Here is a 24,732-nt window from a genome sequence, read left to right as displayed (position 1 = left end):
TGCATTTAAATTTCTAATTAATTATAATTGAGAATATACTTATAAGTTAAAGTTAACATACATGTAGCTAAGTGACTACATTACGAACGACTTTTAGAATGATTCGTGATTGTTCTCGAATTTTCTAGAGTTTGCAGGCTTTTATAAGTGTAATCTAGACTTGACATTTCAAGGACTGTTCCCTAATGACCCGGATTCGCCTATCAATATTGTCGCGGAAAAAAAAACACGAACCAATCGGTTGTCGCCTTGAAGGGACATTGCGAAAATTGTAAAAAGCAGGCCTGTGTTAGCGACAACCGTGTCGCAACGCAAGGTCGAATTTCACCTCCAGTTATAATGGAAACTAATTTGTTTATTGTCGGAGGGAAACTGTACAACTTATAAGATTGATTAGTTTACTTTGTCATATTTGCTACGCAGATGTTTGGTAAGCAGTAAAGCGTTTCAGTCTCACTTTAGTTTAACCCGACATACGGTTGCGAAGCCACGTACAGACTGGAAAGTGTGACCCGGAGCGCCTATATCAAAAAGATCTGACAAGATTTTTTTCGTAATGTATCTTGTATTATGTTAAAATTTCATTTATTTTCTTTAACGTGCATGTAGGATTTTTTTTTTTGACATGAACCAAGTAACAGAATCGCATCTCTCACCGAGCTATAATGAAATAATGACTAAAACAATGAAGTGTAGACCGGTTGTTTCTGTAGAAAGATCTTCCCAGCTTTTATCAAAATCTTACCAATGGTTGAGGACCTCATAGTTGTAAAATAAAACATACATTGACGTATTAAAAATAAATGATAAGTGACTTAGGAAATGTCGAAATGAAGACTTGCATTCTCGAGTTGTTAACCAAATTAACTGCATTAAGAATATAATACGTAACAATATTACAAAATGTTTGTAGTATAATTGTAATAATCGTGACAATAATGACCATCGGCAATAGAAAGCGGCACAGCCTCCCCCAGGTCAATTTAAACTTGATGATTTATTATCACGTTCAAGGTTAAAACGTCAGCAGAACTGAAAGTTTGATTTTGTAATCATTAGCGCTTTAGGCGTTGCTGAATTTGCCAATAAAAAGTATAGTTAAAGGCTTCAGTTTATTGATGAAATCGCTGTATTGTTACCTCGATCACAAATGTTCTATATTTTTTATGAAAAGCACTAAATAGATTTTTTAAAACCGAATAAAACAGGTCCTACGTTTAAAGTCAGAACTCGATTTTGTAATTGATATTGGTGCTTGCAAGAAAGACTATTTTCCTAAAAATCACTTTTACAAACAATACTAGAAATGGATGTACTAAAAAAATAATTAAGATTCCCAGTTACTCAGATGCAAGTTTTAATGGTTTTTATTAAAGCTCTTTCTTATTGATAAGATTAATTTCATTTGTAAATTGTTGTTTATTTATAAATTATGTTAGGTTTCCCAGTAGTTACAAATCTTAAATTCAGTATCGCTATGTCGTCCATGTGCAGTACTAAATTGCCTCGTCTCCCTTGTCTCTCGCCTCGTCAATCAACCAATTTGCTTTACACTTCGAAGGAATGTGTCGACATGACGACGACTGGAGTTAGATATGATAATTTAACAATAGTTACAATAAAAAAAATACCTGCGGCTATTGAATAAAATTATTTTAAAGATTTTAGTTGTTTAATTGACACTATTTGGGGAAAAATTAAAGCTTCAAGGTCACATACGTGTTCGTAACTTTTTTGACTCAATTTAGTACATTTATATCTCTTCTAGCTGTTCCTATTTATTAGAAAAATCGGATGTACCATCCTGCCTTTATTATGTTAATAAATGATAGCAAATGACGTCATAGGCATAAACGCAAAGCGACGCATGTGGATACGCGTGCACTCACACATGAAACGTAAAACACTGTAGTCACTTAATAGTTGCGCTAGGAGGGGCATTCCAATCAGTAGCGCTACTCGTACAAGTTAACTATGAAATAAAATTCAAACTAAAATTTTTTTTTTATTAAAATGATTACTATTGAATATCTTAAATTGTTAGATTTAAAACATCTGATAGTACTGTACTACTTTTTTTCAAGGCGTTTCAATAAAATCTACTATCGATACATTTGAGTAAATTATTTTTAAATAACTAATATTTGTAAAAAAGTTACACCCTATTGTACAATTCTAACCAATATGTTTTCCCAAGCCCCTACGTTAGAGATAAACCAAATTTGATAATAAATAAAGTTCAGTATAACTTTGTTAGTAGTAACATAAACTTCAAGTACTAAACTCAAGTTTATAATAGACGATAGGTATTGAACGCGGCACGATGCAGTCAGCCACACACACAGGGCAGGCTAATATTATCATATCAGTCGCTACCAGCCCGCGCTAGTACCTGAGCGCATGTTGCACGCATGCGCATGCATAAATACGTACCGCGATGCGACATACTTGATACTTGCTTGCGTTGAGTAATATTTTCTATTCAAGGCTCTACATCATGAAATTTAAGTAGCGAATGGATAAGTACTTTTAGCCTTAGCTAAAGGTTTTAAGACTGTTAACTTTAATTATGTTTTAATAATAATTAATTTTAATTGGAATCTGATAAAACATATTTAGACCAAATAAGACTTCAATGAATAATAAGGAAATTATTAAAGTATACTCATCATATAATAAATATGCCACTAATGCACATTTGTCAAAATAAGTTTTCGTTACATAACAATCCTTTCCAAAGTCTCAAAAAATAATGTAGGCAATTGTGTATTTTCATAATAAAACTTACATCAACATAATAAAACTCCTCTTAAAATTCAAAACGTTTATCTTATTATCGTAGTATCTAAAAGATGTACCAAAATCCGTGCCGTGAATAGGAAAATAATGACAGAGACGTTGTTTAGAACAGATGTCGTTAAACTGTCGAAGGTGATTGCAGGTATACAAGTACCAAGACGCCTCGCGCGCACGCATCGAGGTATCGCTATATGGGTCTTGGCCAGGCAACTTTTTCTTGCACACTTTAGTACTAAACTAACGCCTGTCACATGTTTATGCGATCCTGGTAGCTTAGAACATTTGACTCATGTGTTCGTATGATGTAAAAAAACGAGGTAATACTTTTTAAACGTTTTTACTTATTTTATAAGTAACTTAAGTAATTGTATGTGCGTTTATTTAATTGTAAAATAGACTTATTACATTTTTCTTACCTTACTACGTTTTTAGTAAAACACAATGATAGCAATAAACAGAAGATATGTGTTTGTACATTCTAAAACTACGATAGAGATACTTGGTTAAAACTTTTAATGACAACAACTAATCGATTTTTAAAATGATGTATTTGACAAACACACAATTTTCTATAGGATACTCAGGGACCGAGTAAACAACCAAGTAAAACTGCAAGGCACAAGCATATTTATCTAAGTATGGTTCTTTGGTCATTTTAATGATGAACCTTCTAATATTTTTCCTCCATCAAAACAGTTACCGTGCATACAAAAATTTTGGCAAGACCCAATAATTCCAAATATTTTTCGTCGCTTTCTTTAAATACCACTAAACAAACAGGCTATGTTGTCGCTCGCCTTGGTATTTTGGTGCTTATTGCTTCATAACACTCGGATTATTTTGGATAAGAAACAATAAAAACCAAATGATATATTGTGTATGCAGTTATATTGCAGCGACAAAGATTTAACTGCTTTTTTCAAGAAAAATGTTTATGGTTGCCACTGCACATGTTCGTAAACTAATATTGTTTTAGGTTATTTGTAGATTAATTATTTATTATGATAAAAAGCTCGAAATCCTAAAAGTATTTTTGTTGATTAGTAAAACAATAACTTTGGTTTCAAATAGACATATTTAACCACCAATTAAATTCAATATAAAAATGAACAACATTTCATATAAAACTGCTGAAAAACATTAGACGAAAAATTCTACAGAAAAACGGTTTGTCATCATTTGAAAAACATGCACGATAAATCGCAAAATCTGCAGTGAATAAACTTTTTTGATGTCAGTCTACGCAGCAATTAAACTAATTTCGCTGACGTATAGTAAAGTAGCGTTACGTACAATAAAATAGGACAGTCTTTTCTTCATATAATTAAATGTTTATCTCAAAACAATACATAATTATAAATTTTACGAACAAAACAAAAGCCTACTCCTTTCATTAGAAGATGTTCCAATTTCGAAAAACAGCTTGCATATTTAAATGTCCAAGTTATAATCCTAGTTAAATATTGAAAAGGTAGAACGATACTTGATCTATTTTTGTGTTTTTTTTTAACTCAAACAATCTTATGTTATAAATTAATGCAATCGTTTGAAAAAAAAATTCGCTAAAGAAAAAGCATAGCACTCAATTTAATTAAAACGTTTGTACAAGTTGAAATGTAGACAATTTCGTAACCACGTTTGAATTTTAGAAAAAGTATTCTACCAAGAATACACTGATATGTAAGAGTTCACACTCTTTTTCGTGAGCCAAAAATATACAATTTGTCTACGGTTATTGGCTTTACATTGAATTAAGATACACGTAATGAATGATTGACACTTTTACCAAATTATTCGTAACAATAACGAGTAAAGAGGATAATACAGTTGGTTTCACGCCACAAACAATACAGTTACTCATATAGAACTGGTTGCGGTTCTGTTACTGTCGTGCAACCTTATTTAGTTACGCAACGAGAACGTGTATTTTTAAAAATAAAACCAGATTTCTTCGTAGTACTTTTATGATACTGGCACGCTAATTTATGTATTGAACTGCGGATTTATTTTTTTGAATTTGGAATGCATTTAATAATAATCAAGGTTCAATGAGTATATTTTGTTTTTATTACAACAATGTAATATTAAGCTTCATTTTAAACTAAAGTTTTTCAACATGATGATATTTTCTTATAATTTGGTTTGCAACATTTGCGATCTCGGCCAGGGTTAAAGGACAGCATTACGCGCTTGTCATATTTCGAACTTAGACAAGGGTTTATCTCACGTTAAACGACTACTGATCGAGAGTATAGCTGTTCTTCAATTTGTTTTTTAAATTTTGTCACGTGAGTTTAAGGGCCTGTCCCACCAAATTGTAAATTGACAACAATTTAACGTGTAAAATATTTCATGGTTATTTGGTGGCGTTATTTTTAAGCTATCTGAACCTCTAACAGGCAGTGGTGGGACAGGCCCTTAGTATTTCTAATTTCACGCAGGCGCAATTAGGGGCGACAGACTTTTTTTTTAAACTACTCTTTAATAAAAAGTAACGTTGGTAATAAAATTAAGTGTGTTATATCACCGTGCATGTGAAAGAGACTGAGAATTCAATGACAAAAACAGTAACTGTTACCGAATTTTAATTGGCCACTTTCTTTAGGCGTGTGGCGTCAAATTGCATAACAACGAAATGAGAAACAATTATGTACGTATTAATATACCGGAAAGGAAGTGTTTGGCTGAACTTTCTAGCGGCTATATATTTTTATGAGATTTCGCTCACGCAATATTTTATCTGTAAGCTTACACTGGCCGGTTATTACGTAGGCTTTGAGAATTAAGAAAACAAAGTAAGATTTTTGCTATTGAAATAAATTTTAACACAAGCTATTGTTAATTAAAATTAAACTAAGACGGTAACTGGCTTTTTAAAACCTGCTCATTGTATTTTACACTACAGATGGAAAAATATTTGATTATGAATTTTTCGTATTTAAAAAATCAGTTTTAAAAATTAAGAAATAAAACGAACAGCGAATCACCTGAAAGTTACTGCAGCCGATATTTTAAAAATCGATATTTAGTACATTTATCAGGTAGACATTTGGTCATAGAGCGCGCGCGATTAACCGGTGCGGACGCGAAATTAAGAAGAAATTACCTTTAATGCTCCCACCTGAGGTGTGTGGCTGTTGGCTCTGTTGTACATTGCTCTGTGCCTCCAGCTTGGTGCTCACCGAGTTCCACATATCGAACATGTTCAGCATCCTCGCCCAGCGGCCGTCACTTACACCGCATTACAATTACGGCGAGCACGCGCGGACCGATATCTCATCCATTATCTATTTAACACTGAAAATATTCAGCCAGTATCAACACTGTTCGTCCGTTGTACGTACAAAACTTAAGGCTACTTGCACTGATCCCCGGTTCAATTTGTATCATATATTGCCATTTATTTTCTTACTAATCAATATTTTTATAAATATTTTTTCTATATATATAAACTTTCTCAAATGGTCAACTAATGTAAATACGCTATATATATTTAAGTCAACTACGTTATTCGGATTTATATATCAGTCTAAAATTTCGTTCGTAAGGTTTGGGCTTATTTGCTTGGGAGGATACACGATGTTGTGGGTTTCGCTAATTTGTGTGATTATTGATATTAATAAAAACTATTCTGTGATTATATATTGCGTATAAATATTGGTAAATTGTGGTAATTTAAATATCTTATTAAATGTTTTTTGGAAAAAATGTGGTTAAACGTTTTCTTAATATTGTCGTGCGATTTGTTCATATAAAATTATTTGCCGGTTTTTTGTATGACTGCAGTAGAATTTTCTATGTATGCGTTTTTTCCTCTTCATAGTTTTTTCAAACGTCCGCTCTCCCGATTCCTTCCACTGGCAACGGTTCTTCAACAGCACATCGACGCGGTTTCGATCACAATTTTGTTTATGGCTTGAAACATTTTCAGATTGATAAAAAAGTCAAAACGACACACGATCGCGTATTTTAAATTTAGAACTCGGTATCTCTCCGGCCGGTTGGTTTATTGCGTTATATTTTTGGAGATTTTTAATCGCGTTCTCGCATGCACTGAAGTGCAGTTGCAGTGGCTTGGGGGTGTTTCAGCTTCAGCGTGCCGGGGCGTGGGGGGTGAGGGGGCGGGGATAGGAAGCGCTGCCGCCGACTGCGCACGCCCGCAATCGATCCCGCATGGCTAGTGAGCTGTCCCTACTAAAGCACTACTTTTCTCGCGTGCTATGTGCATGAATGCTATGGAAATGCCAGCAAAGGCCGGCATTCTAGTTCCTACTACTCGTGCATATGGATAGAAGGCGTCACTCCTCTATTATGTCATTCACTTTGATGTTTCTCTGCGCGCACTTTATAGTTGCTAGGCCGTACAATGCTAGCTGTACTTGTCCCAACCACCTTCGCTTTGTTCTTTACTAATTATAACCTTTCAAATCTTTTATTGAATTGTTAGAAAACTTTCAGATAAGTTAGTTATAATTGGTATAGTTAAATAATTTTGACATATTATATTTATAGTTACAAAAATGTTAATTACTAACATTAAATGCGAAATTTTAGATACATGGATGAATGGATGATATTTGGTACAGATGTAGGGCTACTTACTATGTTTCATTTTAGTTTCGCGCGAATAGTTAGTCAAATGATAAATTTTCGTCAATTAATTCAACCTGATGCTCCGTATTTTGTTTCTTTTCTCTAGATTGGTACTATTCATAATACCAACCTAAGTTGGAACCAGATGGTTACTTCAGGGTAATTTATACTACGTATAATTTAATGTACTTTTATTCTTGTATAATTTGTATTGCAACGTAAGTTAGCGTAACTTTAACTATCATTACTGGTAGGAAATTAAATTCCGCGGTTAAAAAGTCCTTAATTTACAACGATGTAATTCGTATAAATATAAATAAGCATTGAGTGGCCGGTGCGTGCGCGGGCGCAGGCGACACTCGATTACGCAAGATTACGTTACGTCGCACACAGGCGCGCCTGTAGCTGCTTTTGGTGGATTGAGTCCAAGATATATGCTTAAGCGGTGGCGTTTTTAAAATGAACGTCACTTCATTTTACGTCTACTCTTTATAACATCGCAATTACTCGGTTCCATAAGTGGCGTAACTTTACATTCATCTCCATAATAATTACTTTATTTTAAGCTAATTTTAATAATACTTCTCAAATTATTAAATATTCATGAAAAAGCTTGAATGATAAGTAAACCAAGATGTTATTTATTGAATTTACCGTTAATTGTAAAAGTGAGGTAAAGTTTCTTTTACTCCGTTATTTCATTCCAATATTTACCTAATACTTCGTAGTTCTTACGCTTGCGTACAAACTTTTTTACAATTGCATTCATAGACTAAACGAATTACATAACTGTTAGAATAAAAGATTGTAAATGCATAAATAAATTGCATAATGCATGCATATATATTGCATGAATTTGTTATAACGTTCTAATTAATTATTATTACAAGACAGGTAACAAGTGATTTAAATTATATTGATCGGAGAAAGTTCCAATAAAGTATTCAAAATAAGCACTAATGGTTTGACAAAAACGTTATGTAACATATATAACGAAATATTCTGTGCTTGCTTGATTTTGGACCTGACTTTTTAATTTACTATTGAATTATTTGTTATAGAAATTACTCCATCTTACCATGAAAACGTTAATAAGATATTTTTTTTTCACATATTTAAAAAATATGCCTTTATAACAATAAATGTTTTTCCATGCATATATCATTGAAACATAATAAAGTTTTTGTTATTTTCCATGCAGATACTTATACCAAAGAAAATGTATATGACGAAATACAAGACAAAGGCCAAAAAAAGCATGCGCCGAAACCGCTCTCTCTTTAGCGAATAACTCGGACCACGCGGTTTCCAAGTGAAAGTGGTAACTGCCAAAATCTCACGTGAAAGTGAGCGAGAGTTCGGTTGATCGATGCCATAATTATTATTACGCATTATATGAGATATGCTAAAAGCAAAAGCCGGATGTAACAAACAAGTCAGCCAAAGAATACGCAAATTCAGATATGACATTTTTTTGTTTTGAAGCATCATAGATTACGTGATTTTTTTCAGTTCAATCAATAAAATTATAATGAAATTAATATAATCCAAATGTCATTAAATCAACTTTTTATGTATACATAAAAGTGGTTTTGTTATACAAAACAAAAAAAATAAAAATAATATCACAATATACGAATCTAAGTAAATGCTTTTAAACACTTTTTTTGTTTTAACGGTTAAGTGTTGAATGCATTTAAAAAAGTGACACAATCATGCAACAAATCCAATTGAAAAGTAGTTAAAAAAATAATGACTTTAATAACAAATTTATGTCATCAAGTTTCAAGGAGCTTTTTTACTGATAACAATTTCTTAAATCAAATAGGATTTTAAATAATCTAAAAACGATATATAGAGTGTGAATAAAAAAAATAAATAATTAAGACCGGAGTCAAAATTGTATCTAATGAGAAATATTAAAAATTAATGAAACAATAATAACAGACTTACGTAGGGGGCATTTCATTGACACGTAATACACACAAAATAATTAAACAAAACTGTTAAGAGAATTTATCTCAAAACAATTCTAACGTCGACCCAGAATCAGTGCAAATAGATATAAAAAAATAGATAACAATTATCATGAAAAACAAATAGGCACATCGAAAAAAAATGCCCTTCAGCCCCGAAAGAGAAAAATGATATTTCCCAAGAGTTTCCCAACATCCAGCGTCTCGCTCCAACACAAGGCCACTTTTATATCTGTCTCGCTCACAGTATGCAATGCGATCTCATGCAACTAAAGGCCTTGGTAAATTGCAAGATTCGTGATAGATAATTGGTATACGGGTGATTATTATACCAGCCTTTGTAATTACATAAAAATAATTTTAAAAAAATGATGTGCATGTGAACCTAGCTTAAATTACCCAAATGATTCGTCGATGAATTCTAATGACAACTTCATGAAAGAAATAATGATAAAATCATTAACAGTCAATGATAACAAAATTCAATTTCGTAACCTATATATCACAAATGTACAACGGACGGACAGTCTCAAAATATATATAATATTACTCACATCCAACGTTTTGCATTACAATCCAAATCACAAATGTTACACACAAAAGTAATTTTCAACTTTTAACACAGACTTATAAAGTCTGCGCTTATAAAAAAGCACAAATATAGAAAAAAATAAATATAAATATTTTATTTGAGTTACGAAGTTACGAATTCGGTTGCCGAAAATTTGAGTTTTGGGCGCGAAAAGCGGCCGCGCGCGTGCGTTCTGCAACACAAACTAAATTTTGTAAGCGCAGGCGAATGGTTTGGCGCACTCCGCCACAGGATTGTGAAGGTACAGGCCACAAGCACTTAATTTGAAGAGTTGTTCTAGCCATCAGAGGGACGCTAGCTCCTATGTACCAAACAGGTCTTAATTTTGAACGGTATTACTTTCAACATCTGGCTTATAAATAGGGACTAAACTCTGTTACTCTGAGTTTTAAATATCCTATGCTAATAAATAATAATCTTCAAGATATAGACATCTTTGTTATTAATACAAAATCAAATACGACATGTTATTTTTTAGTAAATAACTATAAAAAAGTACTTTTATTTAGAACACTATATAATGTGTTTATTTCAGATTTTATTATCAAAAGTAGGACGCAAACTTTCTTTTGTAAATTGTGCATAATGTTACATTTCCAATTATTAAATATGATCACTTCGTAATATTCAACTGTGACCTACTTTTATTTTGTACTATAAAAAATTAATAAAATTACTTCATATGTACCATTAAATTAATTATAATAAACCATTACAAACAGTCTCATAATTATTAATAAACTTTTATATGTATAGAAAATTTAAACTATCTATTTTTAAAAAACATATCACAGATTTTTAAACTCGACATATATTAAAAGATACGTTACTAAAATTATGTAAAAATTAAAAAAGCCAAAGTTATTTATAAACGAGTATTTGTTAAAGGAGCAGCACCCTTCAGTGAGTGGTTTTGGTTCGCAAATTAACCCTTTGTGTGCACCCCTGTACAAAAATGACAGGACATGTAAAATCCATTGAAGCTGAAACCGGGAGGACCGGTCAGTGAGGGTTGGCACGTATTTTTAAACAAATCGAGGGGTCAGAGAATGGAGAAGATGCTCTCATTGTGACTATGTATCAGGTCGCTTTCGCGGAATAAAACAGCTGAAAGCTACAGTAAAAACTGACCAAAAGAAAGGTAAAAAACTAAGCAGTCGAACAATGTAGTCAATTTATATTTCTTATAAGACAACAATAGAAGATGTTTTCGACTTCAAGTCACATGCAAATAACATTCTTAATTGCTATTTCTAATTTTATAAATAAACTCCATCTGTATTTAATCAGTGACGTAACTAAATGAAAGTTAATGTAATCGGACCGAAACGAGAAAGGAAATTGAATTTTTTTAAAACATTATTCAAATCTTAATAATTAAATAGATAATGATGGTATAACATTAACGAATAATCGCATCTTAGATAAGTGTCATAATCTTTTTTTATTCAAATAAAACTCCTTTCTTTGGATTAGTATTATCATTTATAAAGCAATTTAGTCCAAAACAATCAAAGAATTCATCCACAATACAGTCAAAATTAATAATAAAATGACAAAAATTTAAATTAACTGCGTATGTGCAAAAAAAGACAACCATACACGCCAATCCGCAGCCATATTTTACACAGACCTTTAATAAAATGTTGCGTATATTAAACACATCGTTATAAACAAACATGTCTACGTAATGTCTACAAATGTATGTATCCATATCACAAAGGAAACCTATCCATCTAACCTGTTTTACCGGCCCCTTAGTGTTCGGGACGCGAATTCGTCTGTCGCTTTATTATCAACAAAGAAAAATCTATGATTGAAATATTAAATAATGCGAAGTGAGCATTTCCCATAGATATCTGTATTAGCAAATGCTTTTCCTATTTTTAATTGACAGAAGAGACAACTTTCTGAGCGTTACCACGCACAGAAAGACGCCTTCTACGTGTTCCCTCCTTTGTAAATTCCATCTCCCGTGCCCATCTCTTCATTATAAAAAACATGGGAAGAGGAACAGGCCTAGATTTAGTCCTCGGCATACACATTCATCAGACAAAATGCAGAATTACTTCTAATTTACGTTTTTCTTTTGTTTGGTTCGGCCCATTCGTGCAAAAATCACTGCGAGTTCCACCACTGTTAAATTAACGTATTAACATTGTCTCGCTGTATATACTCTCAATGTTTTCTCCTCAGACAATCTAAATAATCGCCGACGCTCCACAAAAGTGATACACGGTAACCCAATTTCGTTACGATAGGCCAATGATAACGTTAGTATCGGGGTTCATATCTCGGTCAATGAACGATAAACGCTAAATTACACGTACATCGTGACGCGGCAGTGAAAACACAATGCCATAAAAGATTGTTTGATTATTTTTTAAAGAACCTCATTTACATGGTTAATTAAATCAATACTTACTACCACATCATATCGATCGTCGGTGGCTCAGTGGTTAAGGGACTTGACTTGTAATCTATAGGTCTAAGTTCGAATCCCGCCTTGTACCAATGTGATTTTCGATTTTTCGAATTTTCATATGTACATAATTTACCCGACGTTCTTACGATGAAGGAAAACATAGTGATGCAACCTGCACATATCGGCGAATAAATTCAAAGATATGTGTGAAGTCAACCAACCCGCACTTGGCCAGCGTGGTTGACTATGGCCTAGTCACCCCTTGCTTAGGGTAGGCTCCGAGTCCCTCGGTGGGGACGTATAGTGAGCTGGTGATGATGATGATGACATCATATCGATGGCTGGCAATCATTAACCGTGCGGTTTTAGGAAAACGTTCACAGTAAAAAAATCTTCTCGTCTACATATCGATCTTTTGCACGTTGGTATCTTAACATGTTGAAAAAAAACTACGTTTAGATAGAACATGAGCAACTAATTCATCATTCTACTTATATAGAAAATTAACTAGTATATAAAAGCTAGAAATATGAAACTAGAATAATAGCAAACTAAAAAAGCTATTTTAGACGTACAGTTGAATAAAATGCACTTTGCACTCTGCTATTTTATTTTCCACTTCAACATGTAATTTAGCTTCCTAGATAGAAGCGTAGAAAATCATGGCAACATCGTAGTTGAAAAAAAAACAAAAAGCTCGGCTTACGCAAATGAATCATTGTGCTCGAGCAAGCCGCAGTAGAGCGGAGAGCAAACCCTTTCATTGTTAGACCTACCCTACACTAGGTCATATCACATATAAAAAGGTTCGATCAATCGAAGGTTCCATTTCAATCTATCAGAGTATGTGCAAAATAAATCTATCAGAGCATGCATATGCAACTAGTAAATGCAAATATAATATTAATTTATTTCAATAGATCGAATACGCTATTGACTTTTTTATGACATGCAAACGCTCTACCCTCATTCAAAACGCACTTCCCTTATGAAAATCTACAATAAAGGTGGCTAGTTACCGGCCCTGAATGTGGGAGTTAGACGTAAAAACAATCTATATCCACACTAACATTATAAAGAGAAAAGATTTGTGTTTTCGTATGTATTGAATTAACTCAAAAACTACTGGGCCGATTTCAAAAATTCTTTAACAATTAAAAAGCTACGTTATCAGTGAGTAACATAGACTACATTTTATAGTATTATTTAATTTCATTCAGACGAAGTCGCAATAGAAAAAACTAACGACGCAAGTCACATTGACTTTGGATTCATAGACTCAGATTAAAATCAAACGTCCAGAGGCCTAGTATAAAAATTTGCGAAAAAAAATCGTAAAATCAGTGACAAAAACATCAGATTTTCTGCACAATCAGCGCCCCCTATCAGATATAACAAGCACCAACATATCTTAGACATGTTGACGATACGAATACTTTCTTCCGTATAATTGTTTAAGCATATCACATAGATTGATCAACTGTTCTACTGCTGTTAAAATGTTGCCATGTAGAAACACACGTTCTAAGTAAATGAACATTTAATCAACACGGCATACTGAGCCGATCGATCCATTCCGAGCTTTTGTTGTGCGGTTACTTGCAGCGTAAGCCCTAATTACTTACTGTACTGTAGCGTTAAATTAACTTTTTATTGTTTTATTCATACTATTTTTATATACTTATTATATGTTTAATCAGATAACGTTCTAGAGGTTTACTAAAATACTATAATCGGGTAAAAAATTCGTTAAATACATTTTGTCCTGTCTATGGCTACATGTTGAACATCTTTGGTTTCATACTCACTGTAATCGATATTGAAGCTCAACTTTCGATACTAAACTAATAAATAAACTTAGACTTTATTACTTTAGATAGCTTCGTTTTTAACAAACTTTTTCTTTGTTAGTTAAAATAAGTAATATTCAAGCAATTGCAAAAATGCTGTCAAATACAATTAAATTTATTTCGAAACATGTAACTGCGCAATTAGATTTAGGTGTTGGAATATGTTTACCTTAACGACAATTTCTATATTGATCGATTATTGTGTTTTTGTCGATTATACGTAAATTGATATTTCGTGCATTTACATATCACGTATCAAAATGTGCTTATGATGAAATTGACGTAATTGTTTGGGTTAACTTTTGAAGGAAAATTATAGAATTAAGTCGTAGATAAATACATAGGTAAAATAACTTAATATATTGTAATACTAACTTTCGCATGCGACACCGTCCATGACGAATTAAAAAGAAAACAAAAGTAAGTAGAATGTGCATTCTTCCAGATTATCCTCTACATCTATTTTAAATTTCATGGAAATCGAAATTATATCATTTTAAAAAGGTTTTTATGGCTATAATTGTATATGTATTTTGACTCGAGTCTTACATGCACACAAATTCTATACTCACGTTCTCCTTTGCCTTTCACTTACCTGAAATTAAACAAACATATTACAACATTTAGAAACAGCATTGTAAAATTAAAATCCAAATTAAACTTTAATTATATGTGAAATTTAATTTTGTTAATTTTATTCGTATACTGAACAGTACTATACCCACAAAATTACTAAAAAAAACAATAAGTTGAACAGAAACAATTAGGGAAATTCTAATTTTTAAGTTTTCTGAGGCACAGATCAAAGCGTCCACAAGAAAGAAACGCATAATATATGCTTGTAAATGAACATGCGACTAAAAACTAAGACTCAATGTCCAAATCGCTTTAATATTAACATTTAACCGTTAAACCACAGGAAAAGGCAGCCAGTCTAGTCCGGGGCAATCTAGGACATCTAATCTCTAAGCTATTGTGATTTGTACAAATAATATTAAGCAAATAAATTTATACAAAATCTTGTGAAACATTACACAAAAAAGGCGCTAAACTTTCAATTAAAATGTCTCAAGCGATACAAAAAAAGCAACAATTAATTAGCATACAATTTCAATCAATCAAGGCGTTGTACAAAAAAAAAATTAAACCAGTTTTATTTCAAGCAAAATTCCAAAACCAGATATAAAGTAAGAGTGATAAAAAATACTTTCTCTTGTCAAAGGCCTTTCGTTTAAATTAATGCAGGTGATTCTACTTGTATTTAAACAATAAATTACATACACCGTGGTCAGGTCATTTAAAACTATAGTCAGTTTTACGAAATGTTTATTCAACAACTAGCTTTCGACCACGACTCCGTCCGCGTGAAATAAAAAAACTTAGTAGCCTATGTAGTCCTCCAGACTATACTCTACATCGATGCCAAATTTAATCGAATTCCGTTCAGACGTTTAGGCTACAAACTCTAACAAACATCCATCCATCTAAACTCTCGCAATTATAATATTAGTATGTTATAGTAAGAAAGAAGAGAGGTGAAGAGAGGAGAAGTAGAAGATGTGATTTCAATATTCAAATAAGGATAACACCCTGTTATCGCAGAAACGCTACGATCGGAATTAGTTCTGCTAGAAAATAAAACCTACATGGTCTTAGCAAATAGCATAATAAAACATATGACAGCTACAATACGAAAATGATCTTGTTACATTTTGAGTTCGACAGGGGGCGCTGGTGGTTCATCGTAATTTAGTTAGATAATTACCCGACGGATCTAATAACTTTATTGGTCTGTATTCATAAATGGAATTATGGAATAATGGATTACTAAACCAGACACTACATTTTACTAATTACGATTAAAATGAGATTAAATCTAAGCCGCTTCTAGGAAAGAAAGATGTGCAGTTCTCTCATTTTTGTAGAGGCAGCTCAAGGCATCTTTGTGGCATATTCCATTTTATATATAGATTCTGTCATATCTAATATTGGTTTAAAATAAACTCACATTTTTAGCATTTACCAACCAACATTTACTTTACTAAAATCGTTTTATACAGAAATGTTTATTTTGTTATTAACATTCTTGTATATATGTAATTTTCGAGCCCTTGAAAGTAAGATAAAATAATTTGTATACTCGAAGCATAATTAATTAGTGACTTGTATCACCTCGGGGGCCACTCGCATAGATGTGTTCGCGAATTTTTTGCAACAGAGAAAGTTTTAACACTTGTTTAACAGCGTTGTTTGCTTTCTTTTTTTCTTTTTTTATCTGAAGATCTTTATCTCTATAATTAAGAATTAAAATGATATCTCAATGATGTTAATAAATATATAAAAGTCGTTGTGATTAAAATCAGGTCATCTTTCACACGTTCGTGTGCTTTGCCCTTTTTTCACTTTAATTTTTAATCTTATCATCATGTCTTTCAAGGCCCTTATCTCATAAATGTTGCAAGGTGGCAATAATTACAATAAACTAGCTTTTTCCCGCGTCTTCGTTCGTGTGGAATTAAAAAAAATGTATCTATGAGTTCTTCCAGACTGTATTCCATTTTTGGGATAAATTTCATCGAAATACATAAAGCTGCTTTGCAGAATTTTCGTATATTTGTGTGTTTGTGTAATATATGTTCATAGTACCATAAGCATTCAAAAAATCCTGTATAAACGGTAAAGTTGTACTTTTTTAATGTAATTCAAAATAAAATAGATTAAATAAAACATATTCGAGTATAATATTTGTAAAACAACGTACGTTTAAAAATCGATTACTTTGTAATTAATGAGTTAGTAGTTTTGATTTTGTAATCGGCCTTCGTCGGAAGTTTATGACCAATAGGTTTAAGAACCTGCCTAAGGGCAGCCGTCCTTGTTACGGAATCGTTTGATACAAAATATTAAATTAATAAGAAAACGTTAAATTACCACATAGCTAAACCCTCTGGCATTTTCTGTATTTTTTATTATTTAAACCAATAATTCTAAAAAGGTACTATGGTTTTGAACTTGCGAAAATGTCTAAAAGTATTTTTATTAATAGCCAAAAAATATATGTTTGTTTCTTTGCCTCTTTCGCAAAATGTTGTAGTTTATTTGCAATCGAATTAAGTAGGCTTCTGTATAAATAAATTTTAGCAATTACTGTTGACGTTTAACAAAATTGAGATAAATTTACATTTGCGAAATGTCAACGTACTGTATTCAGGTCAAGATTTACGAAAAAAAACAACACGTAAGTATTAATTACGAGTATTAGCAAGCTCAGCTCCGAAGAACAATAACGCATCACTCAAATAGCTGACAAAGGCTCGTTACATGTAAAAACACTTGTAAAGAACAGGTTACCTTAAACAAGCTAAGTCCTAACGGGTCCCCAGTTGCATCCCGGATCCATTACACCTACATGCATGTTCTCCACATACGTCATAGTGTATTTATGCACACAGACGCGACATCAGCTGAGCGCGAAACTGTGTCAGTAGCGGTACCGTTAAACGGTACTTCGAAAAAAAAGACTCGTTGTCTCTACTCGTCAACAGATGGCGCTACTTATTGCCACTTGTAAACTATTTTATTTTAGAGTATGATGACCTCAATTTACAACTATCTTTCTAATTGTATAATAACATATTAGGTATAACATATTTATACAGATTCGATAGAAACAATATAGGTCAAAGATAAGAACACTTCATTGACAACATTATCTACTTTTGATTGATGTGTTTTGCTATAAATTTTAGATTCGAGTGGCAAAATTAAATTGTGGACGAGCATAATACTAAGGACATTTAAGAACACTAAAATGTCCTTTAGAAAAAGACTTGATTATATTGTATCGAAAACAAAATTTGTATGTTGTGTTAGTAATGCATAGTATATGTCTTCTATAAAAATGGCAAAAAAACTAGAGTTTATTTTTGAAAATTGCTGAAATACAAATACTATATTGTTATAAATGTTCTCTAAAATCATTTTCTAGTCTTACAAGTTTATTATTTCTAGTACAACTTAATTTTCATTTACAAATGTCACTATTCAACAACAGATGGCACTGATAGTTAAATTTTAACTCTTGAAATTATTTATCAAATTAATAAACTAGTTGAATAATTAACCATCACGGATACTTGTCCAATTATAATTGCTAACGAACGTCTCCGACTTGAATGGTTGGTAAGAAGATACCGTTCCGTCTGGTTTTAATATGTGCCAAAGAGATGCCAGGTTTGTTCAATAGATGGCATTAGTATAACGGTAACCGAAGGTTTATCGCAATAACTGTTTTTTATTTATCATACATACTTAAATTCTATTTATTTTGGTAAAAATAATTTAATGTATTATTCGTATAAAATCACCTTGGATTTTCACTTTGTTTTAATGACCTCTTTAATAAATGTATCCCTTGTAACAAACAGTATGCGAACGATGTAAGCCTATTTTGGGATCATTCTTTGTTCTAACATTTGATTTTAGTCAGTTAAATTATAGTTAAATATAATACGAAATTTATCTATTACTTACGTAATATGCTTTTTAATTTGTTTTTAATTATAAAAGTGTTCACATCGTTTTCAATATTCGTATCTTTGAATTTCAAAGAAAGTTTATTCTGATTAAATAACTTTAATGAAATGTTTTCAAGTAGCAAATATTAACCTCACTAAAAGACACTAGACACCGAGACATATTGCCGCTTTGCCTAAACGATAGACTTGTGTACCAATCTTATAGCAATATAGCAAATATAGAGCTACTTCCAGACTAATGTTGGAAAATATTGTGTTAATTATAAAACAAGCTGTTGTTCGCAGCTTCATTTGCGTGTAAATTAAAGAAGAGTAAATAAAATACATAACCTACGTTACGAAAAGAGTTTGAAATCGGCCTAGTAGTTTTTTTAATTATTTTAATACATAGAAAAATACATTTTTTTTCTTTATAATATTACCATAGATAATATTAGTAACTTCTAATAATTTATTTGTAAGACCTAATGTATTGTAAATTATAATATCTTACGTTCAGATGTGGATTTAATTGGAAAGATAAATGAAAACTCTAATGATCTTAAGATAAAATAAAAGTCATATTGCCAAGTCTAAATGGATCACTTTTAAGAGTGCTCTATCACAGTTAAATTAAGAACAATACTTTGATGTGGAAGCACCTTTACACAAAATCAGTTTAACTCTGTACTAACCAGATAGCATTGTGTATAGGGGTCCGCTTGTATTAAGATAGCGGTTATATTCAAACGTCAACTGTCGTACTGAACATCGATACGAGCTCCCTTCTCTTGTTTAGTTACGTCCGCTGTACTGATATATATCTAAAACTAAAGGGAATTGACATGGATTTTGTGTCTGCTTGCGGAAATGACAAAGGCAATACCAGCTTACAAGTAAAACATTATGTTATAATATTTTAAATGTTGAATTGTACGAATTTAGACGGTTATAGCAGTTGCTAAATAAATGCTACCGACTCTAATCTGACTGTTTGAATAGACTGCTCACGTTGCATGTAATTGGCATCACAAATCTGTGAGTGTATTAGTTTTTTAAAAGTCACAGTAGACTAGTTATTGTAATTGCCCAATAGTTTAAGTGTAAAGTGACTTGATCAAAAAAGTTATGACAGATGATAGAGTTATTTGGAGGACGAAAATCTGGTGCGCCGACTCTACGGGAGTAGGATAAGGGGAAATGATGTAATGAGTTTAATTGGAATATCAAATCTAAAAAAATCGGTGTAATGTGTGCATTATCCGTACCAATACCAATCAAGAGTCCCACGTAACTATCGGCGGATAAAAAATCTATAGTATTATTTTTTTTTTATTTTTATAACAAAAGGTCGCAAACGAGCAAGCGCCCACCTGAACCCGCCAAAATGGCGAAGCGACCGCTGCCCATAGACATCCGCAATTGCAGATGTGTTGCCTACCCTAAACTTGGAGTATGCCGGATTTAAAATCGGGAAGTTATTTTAAGATATTCCTATATGAGATATGTAAAGTAGGTTAGTAACAGTCACGGGGCCGCGGCATCAGTAACCCTCGACGATCGATGTAATTAGTCAATTATTCAGATCAACTATTCCAATTATATCTTGCGGGAAATATACAAAAATACTCTGACGCTGCATAATTTTTTAAAAAAAGATATTAAATATGGACCAAAGCCATGGTTTTCAATTAAAAGATCGTATAGGACAGTGAACCTAATTTACTATGGCGTTAAATTTAAAATAAAATAAAAGGCTCTTGATAGCACATACTCTAATAATCTTATCTTGCTAATCATACTAATATTATAAATGCGAAAGTTTAGATGGGCGGATGGATGGATGTTTGTTAGAGTTTGTATCCTAATCGGCTGACTGGATCTCGATGAAATTTGGCATAGATGTAGAGTATGGTCTGGTAGAACACATAGTCTATTTTGTTTTTTTTTTCCACACGGAGTCACGGGCGAAAGCTAGTTTTAAAATAAATTTATTAAGTAAATATAATTTTAATCTAAAAACTCATATTAAATAATGTCTCAGTTTTCCTAAGAGAAGTAGGAAGATAACGACATATTGTATTCAAATATTTTCAAAAATAAATCGTAGATGTGTCTATCTTCCCAGTTGCGTATATTTATTAGAGCCATTATACGCTTCTAACAGGTAATCTATAAGATCGATTTTGTAATGAGCTCAGAGTAAATGAAGAAATTTCTTTAGATATCTACGATAATACTATTACTCGAACTACGGTCAGTTTCATTCATATTTATACAAGAGTAAACAATGAATATTAAATGCACAAATATTAATTGATCTGCCTAAATTGTGTTATGTATCTTTTTTATTAACTTTTACTAATTTCAGTTTTAATAAAGAGTCTGAAATATTTTGCTGAATTGATATTTGAAAAATTAACTACAGCTACAAAACATCATCAATTAATCATCAACGTAATAAAACTAATTAAGAAATAGGACAATTACCATTTTGAGACTTGATATTAATTAAAAAGTTGTTGGGAAATTTTCTTTATTTAAGTAAGAACCAGAGTTTTAAAATTGAGTGTAAATTTATCTCTGTTTCAATTAAATTTTAATACCGTATATAACAAGCTTTTAAAAGAAAAGTATTGTTTTTCTAAACTAAATAAAACTGCAGTATGTTACGTCAGTATTCTATTACAGTCATTGTTTCCTGAGCTTTTTAAAAAGTTACCATTAGCCAGTGATTTAGCTTCAACCTAAAGCCAAAATAGCTCTATCGTGTTGCAGTCTGCTTATTTATAGCGCCATTAGCCTTAGACTATGTTATCTTACTGTCCTATTTTATACACTAAGAGCTTATAAGGAGCTTCATTTAGAAAAAAATCATTTAATATGTTATTACAATGCAAATAGTAACCTCAACATTGTTTGCGAACCATTTGTTAACTAATAATCATGTGTTTCAAGTCAGTTATGCAATAGCTTGTTCGTATGTCTCCAAAGAGCTGTATAAGGTGTGTTTTAGAATATCTTCATTTATTTTTACCTGACGCAGTAGTGGTGGCCACGGTTGTTATCGATGCGGTACTCGATGTCGATGTCTCGCTGTTTGTATTCGCGTTGGACAACTCCACGATCCTGTCGACTGCGATACGGTTCCCTGGCAGGATACCTGAGCTCTCCGCCGCGTCTTGACTAACTTCTGCCACTTCAGTTTCCTCTACCCTCGGGCTCGGTGCTGTCTGGCTCAGGTCGTTAGCGACTATCACGTTAACCGTCGTCAGCGATTCCATGTCGGAGTTCTCGCCGGGGACCTGCGTGTTATCGATGTAAACAGCGGCCGACCGCGCCCCCAGCGTCTCCATTACGCTCTCGGCTAACGATCGAGTTGACATCTCATCGATATCGATGTCTTGTTTAATGTCGATGATTATTTGGTGTCGCTTGGTACCGCTGCCCGAAGGGCTCTGCACCTGGTGTACGCTGACCTGCGCCTCAGTGCCCGGCTGCGACATGTGATGCTGGATGACGTGCGTCAGCTGGCCCTCGAGGGTATTGTCTCGGTTGCCCGCCATATTGTTTGTTCCCTCTTCTTATCACACTATGTATAATTCGCTCTCAATATCGATACCAATGCACAACACTATAATATACTTTCCGCGAAGACACTCGAAGCGATCAGACTTATCAGTTTCAGTCAATTTAAATAAAATTATTGCACAAGAGAAGCGCTAATATAAAGATAAATAGTCGCGGGATATCTTTTACAAACTAATGAACACGGGTATCACACTCCTTAGGGCATAGGGTATATATAATCCATTGAACACACTCCGCTGGTTACCGTCCTTTAGTTCCGTATATCGTTTGTTTAGGCTGGCCACTGCAGGACTGCAACGCGCAGATGCATCGAAACTAGGTCAGGGGTCAACATCCTACCAAAAATGGTTTTTTGATATCGTACGTCGATTCTTTGTGCGTTTGGGTAAGCCGGAAATTCGTATGGCAGTGATCGTTCCGTCGGAGGCTCGGCTTGTCTCACATGGTCCTTGTATCGCGAGGTGTCGCCACAGGCCGCGGTATTATTTGTTGTTGTGTTTGGAAGGCTGTGCGCGCTAGAGACACATTGACACGGTGTCCTATATTTTGAGAACGCGGACCGGTGAGGCGGCGGGTAGCCGTCGTAGCCACTGCAAAGCCTACGAAAGCGTAGCGCTACGCCTCCGCGCAACGTAGGCCCGATGTAACACACTTCCGTGAATTTGTCCCGAGATTTCTCTTAAGATTTTTACATTGATATATTTTTACTTCCATCAAAATTCAGTTGTGAGGGTATTCAATCTAAAAAGGGTTGTGCGAACTTGTTTATTCGCTAACATTTTTCTTTTTAGAATACATTCAATACTAATAATATGAAATGAAATATTTAAACTTCTAAAGAGAAAAAAAACGTTACTTGACAATCTACTGTATAAAAAAGTCGAATATAACAACAGTTCATTGTAAAAAGCTAAAACAACAGCAATAGTACTAATACTTTGTATAAAATAACTGTTTTATCCCGAGATATCTCTGGAAGAAGTCGTATCGTGTGAACCGTTTCACATTTGGCGGCACGTGCCCACGCATGCGCACTCTTCTAATACTCTCCATCTCCCTCAAACCCTCTACCTCTGTCCCTTTCTGTACGCTTCGATCGTTTCACAATGACGAAAAAGCATATAATCGAATTTATGTTGGTCCCCGGGCCGGTACGTAGCGTTGGCAAAAACGCACGCCTTTTTCACGGACGGCCTTGGACTAATTTCTAAAAGTCGAGCCTCTTCACGCTGGGCTACATTCAGGATATATGTCATCCGACTCTTTTCATAGTTTTTTGGGCTAAACTTTAACACTGCTCTCGTTTCTTTCATACTTTCGCAGTGGTTTGTGTATTTAGTACAGTAAAGGTGGTAGTAATCATTTTGATTTGAATGCCCTTACATTTGAAGTTAATTATTTCATGTTTAATGGTAACCAAAAACATTAATATATTAAATAGATGTTATTTTTAATAGTTTTAGTAAACTGGCGCTTTGCTTTCTTAGAGACCAAACCATCACAGTAACTAGACGACCAAATTTCATAAAAACTTTTAAATCACACTTAAAGTACAAATAGTAATTTTAATACAGATAGTAATAATAATAATTCGTTATATTTTAAAAATATATAGTTATATTTTAAAATATAATGTCTAGGAAAATATTTCTTCTGCTAACTGTACCCGAATTTTCATTACGTAACACGAGGTATGATCTAACTTCCCCCCAAATAAGGAAACCCCGTGTAAACAACACCTAAGTCAATAACTTTCTCCTTTACGTACAGTTAAAAATGTAATGTTTATCACTATGGAAATGAAACTATTCTAAATCAGTTTAATGACAATAGTTAAATATTACAATTAAGAATTTAATTAATAGAATTCATTTCTTGTTCTACTATCAATAAAATACATGAAATTACAGTTACTTTATATGCTGAAAAATTACAAAAATCAAATTTTAATTTTCGTAATTCTAATTTTGAAATTGTGACTTTCCCCTATACACTTACAACCCCTATTTCAATCCCTTCGAATTTCATTTCTGTGACAAAAGACTTTCCCTTTCCCTTCGTAAAAATTGTTGTAAACGATTTTTCAAATAATTCAAATTGTATGGACTTCTAGAACATCTGACAAATATTTACATTATTAATTAGAATGTCTTTAATCCATGGTGTATTTTATAACATATTAACTGTTTCTCGCGACTTCGTCCGCCTGAATTAAAAAAATAATAAAAAAAACATAGCCTACGTTACTCAAAATTATCTTTCTAAAATCGCTCCAGTAGTTTTTGCATTATTTCAATACATACAAAAGTACAAAAACGCAAACCTATCCTTTATATAATATTAGTATATATTAATATAGATATAGGTTCCATGCAGTGCAATAAGAGAC

General features: G+C 32.8%; 1 protein-coding gene across 4 annotated transcripts in view; it reads right to left on the bottom strand.

Annotated features, from left to right (window-relative positions):
• Positions 1-24,732, bottom strand: part of LOC106101861 (probable nuclear hormone receptor HR3) — a 94,973-nt gene that overhangs the window by 62,680 nt on the left and 7,561 nt on the right. The window contains exons 1-2 of one of the 4 annotated variants that reach the window (XM_013281210.1): positions 9,923-10,161; positions 5,921-6,096 (exon numbers count right to left, since the gene is read on the bottom strand). The exons of 1 other annotated variant lie outside the window; for it this stretch is intronic. In XM_013281210.1, the coding sequence (XP_013136664.1) occupies positions 5,921-6,011 (91 nt within the window). In that variant the 5' untranslated portion in view covers positions 6,012-6,096; positions 9,923-10,161. Of the gene's footprint in view, positions 1-5,905; positions 6,097-9,922; positions 10,162-24,732 lie in introns of those variants that run through there. 2 more of the 4 variants (XM_013281208.1, XM_013281212.1) reach the window with 2 other exon arrangements.

Source organism: Papilio polytes, unplaced genomic scaffold (assembly GCF_000836215.1).
Source record: "Papilio polytes unplaced genomic scaffold, Ppol_1.0 DF823935.1, whole genome shotgun sequence".
In the NCBI taxonomy this organism is placed as follows: Eukaryota; Metazoa; Arthropoda; class Insecta; order Lepidoptera; family Papilionidae; genus Papilio; species Papilio polytes.
The sequence above is the reverse complement of the archived record's forward strand: the minus strand, read 5'-3'. Positions and strand labels throughout refer to the sequence as shown.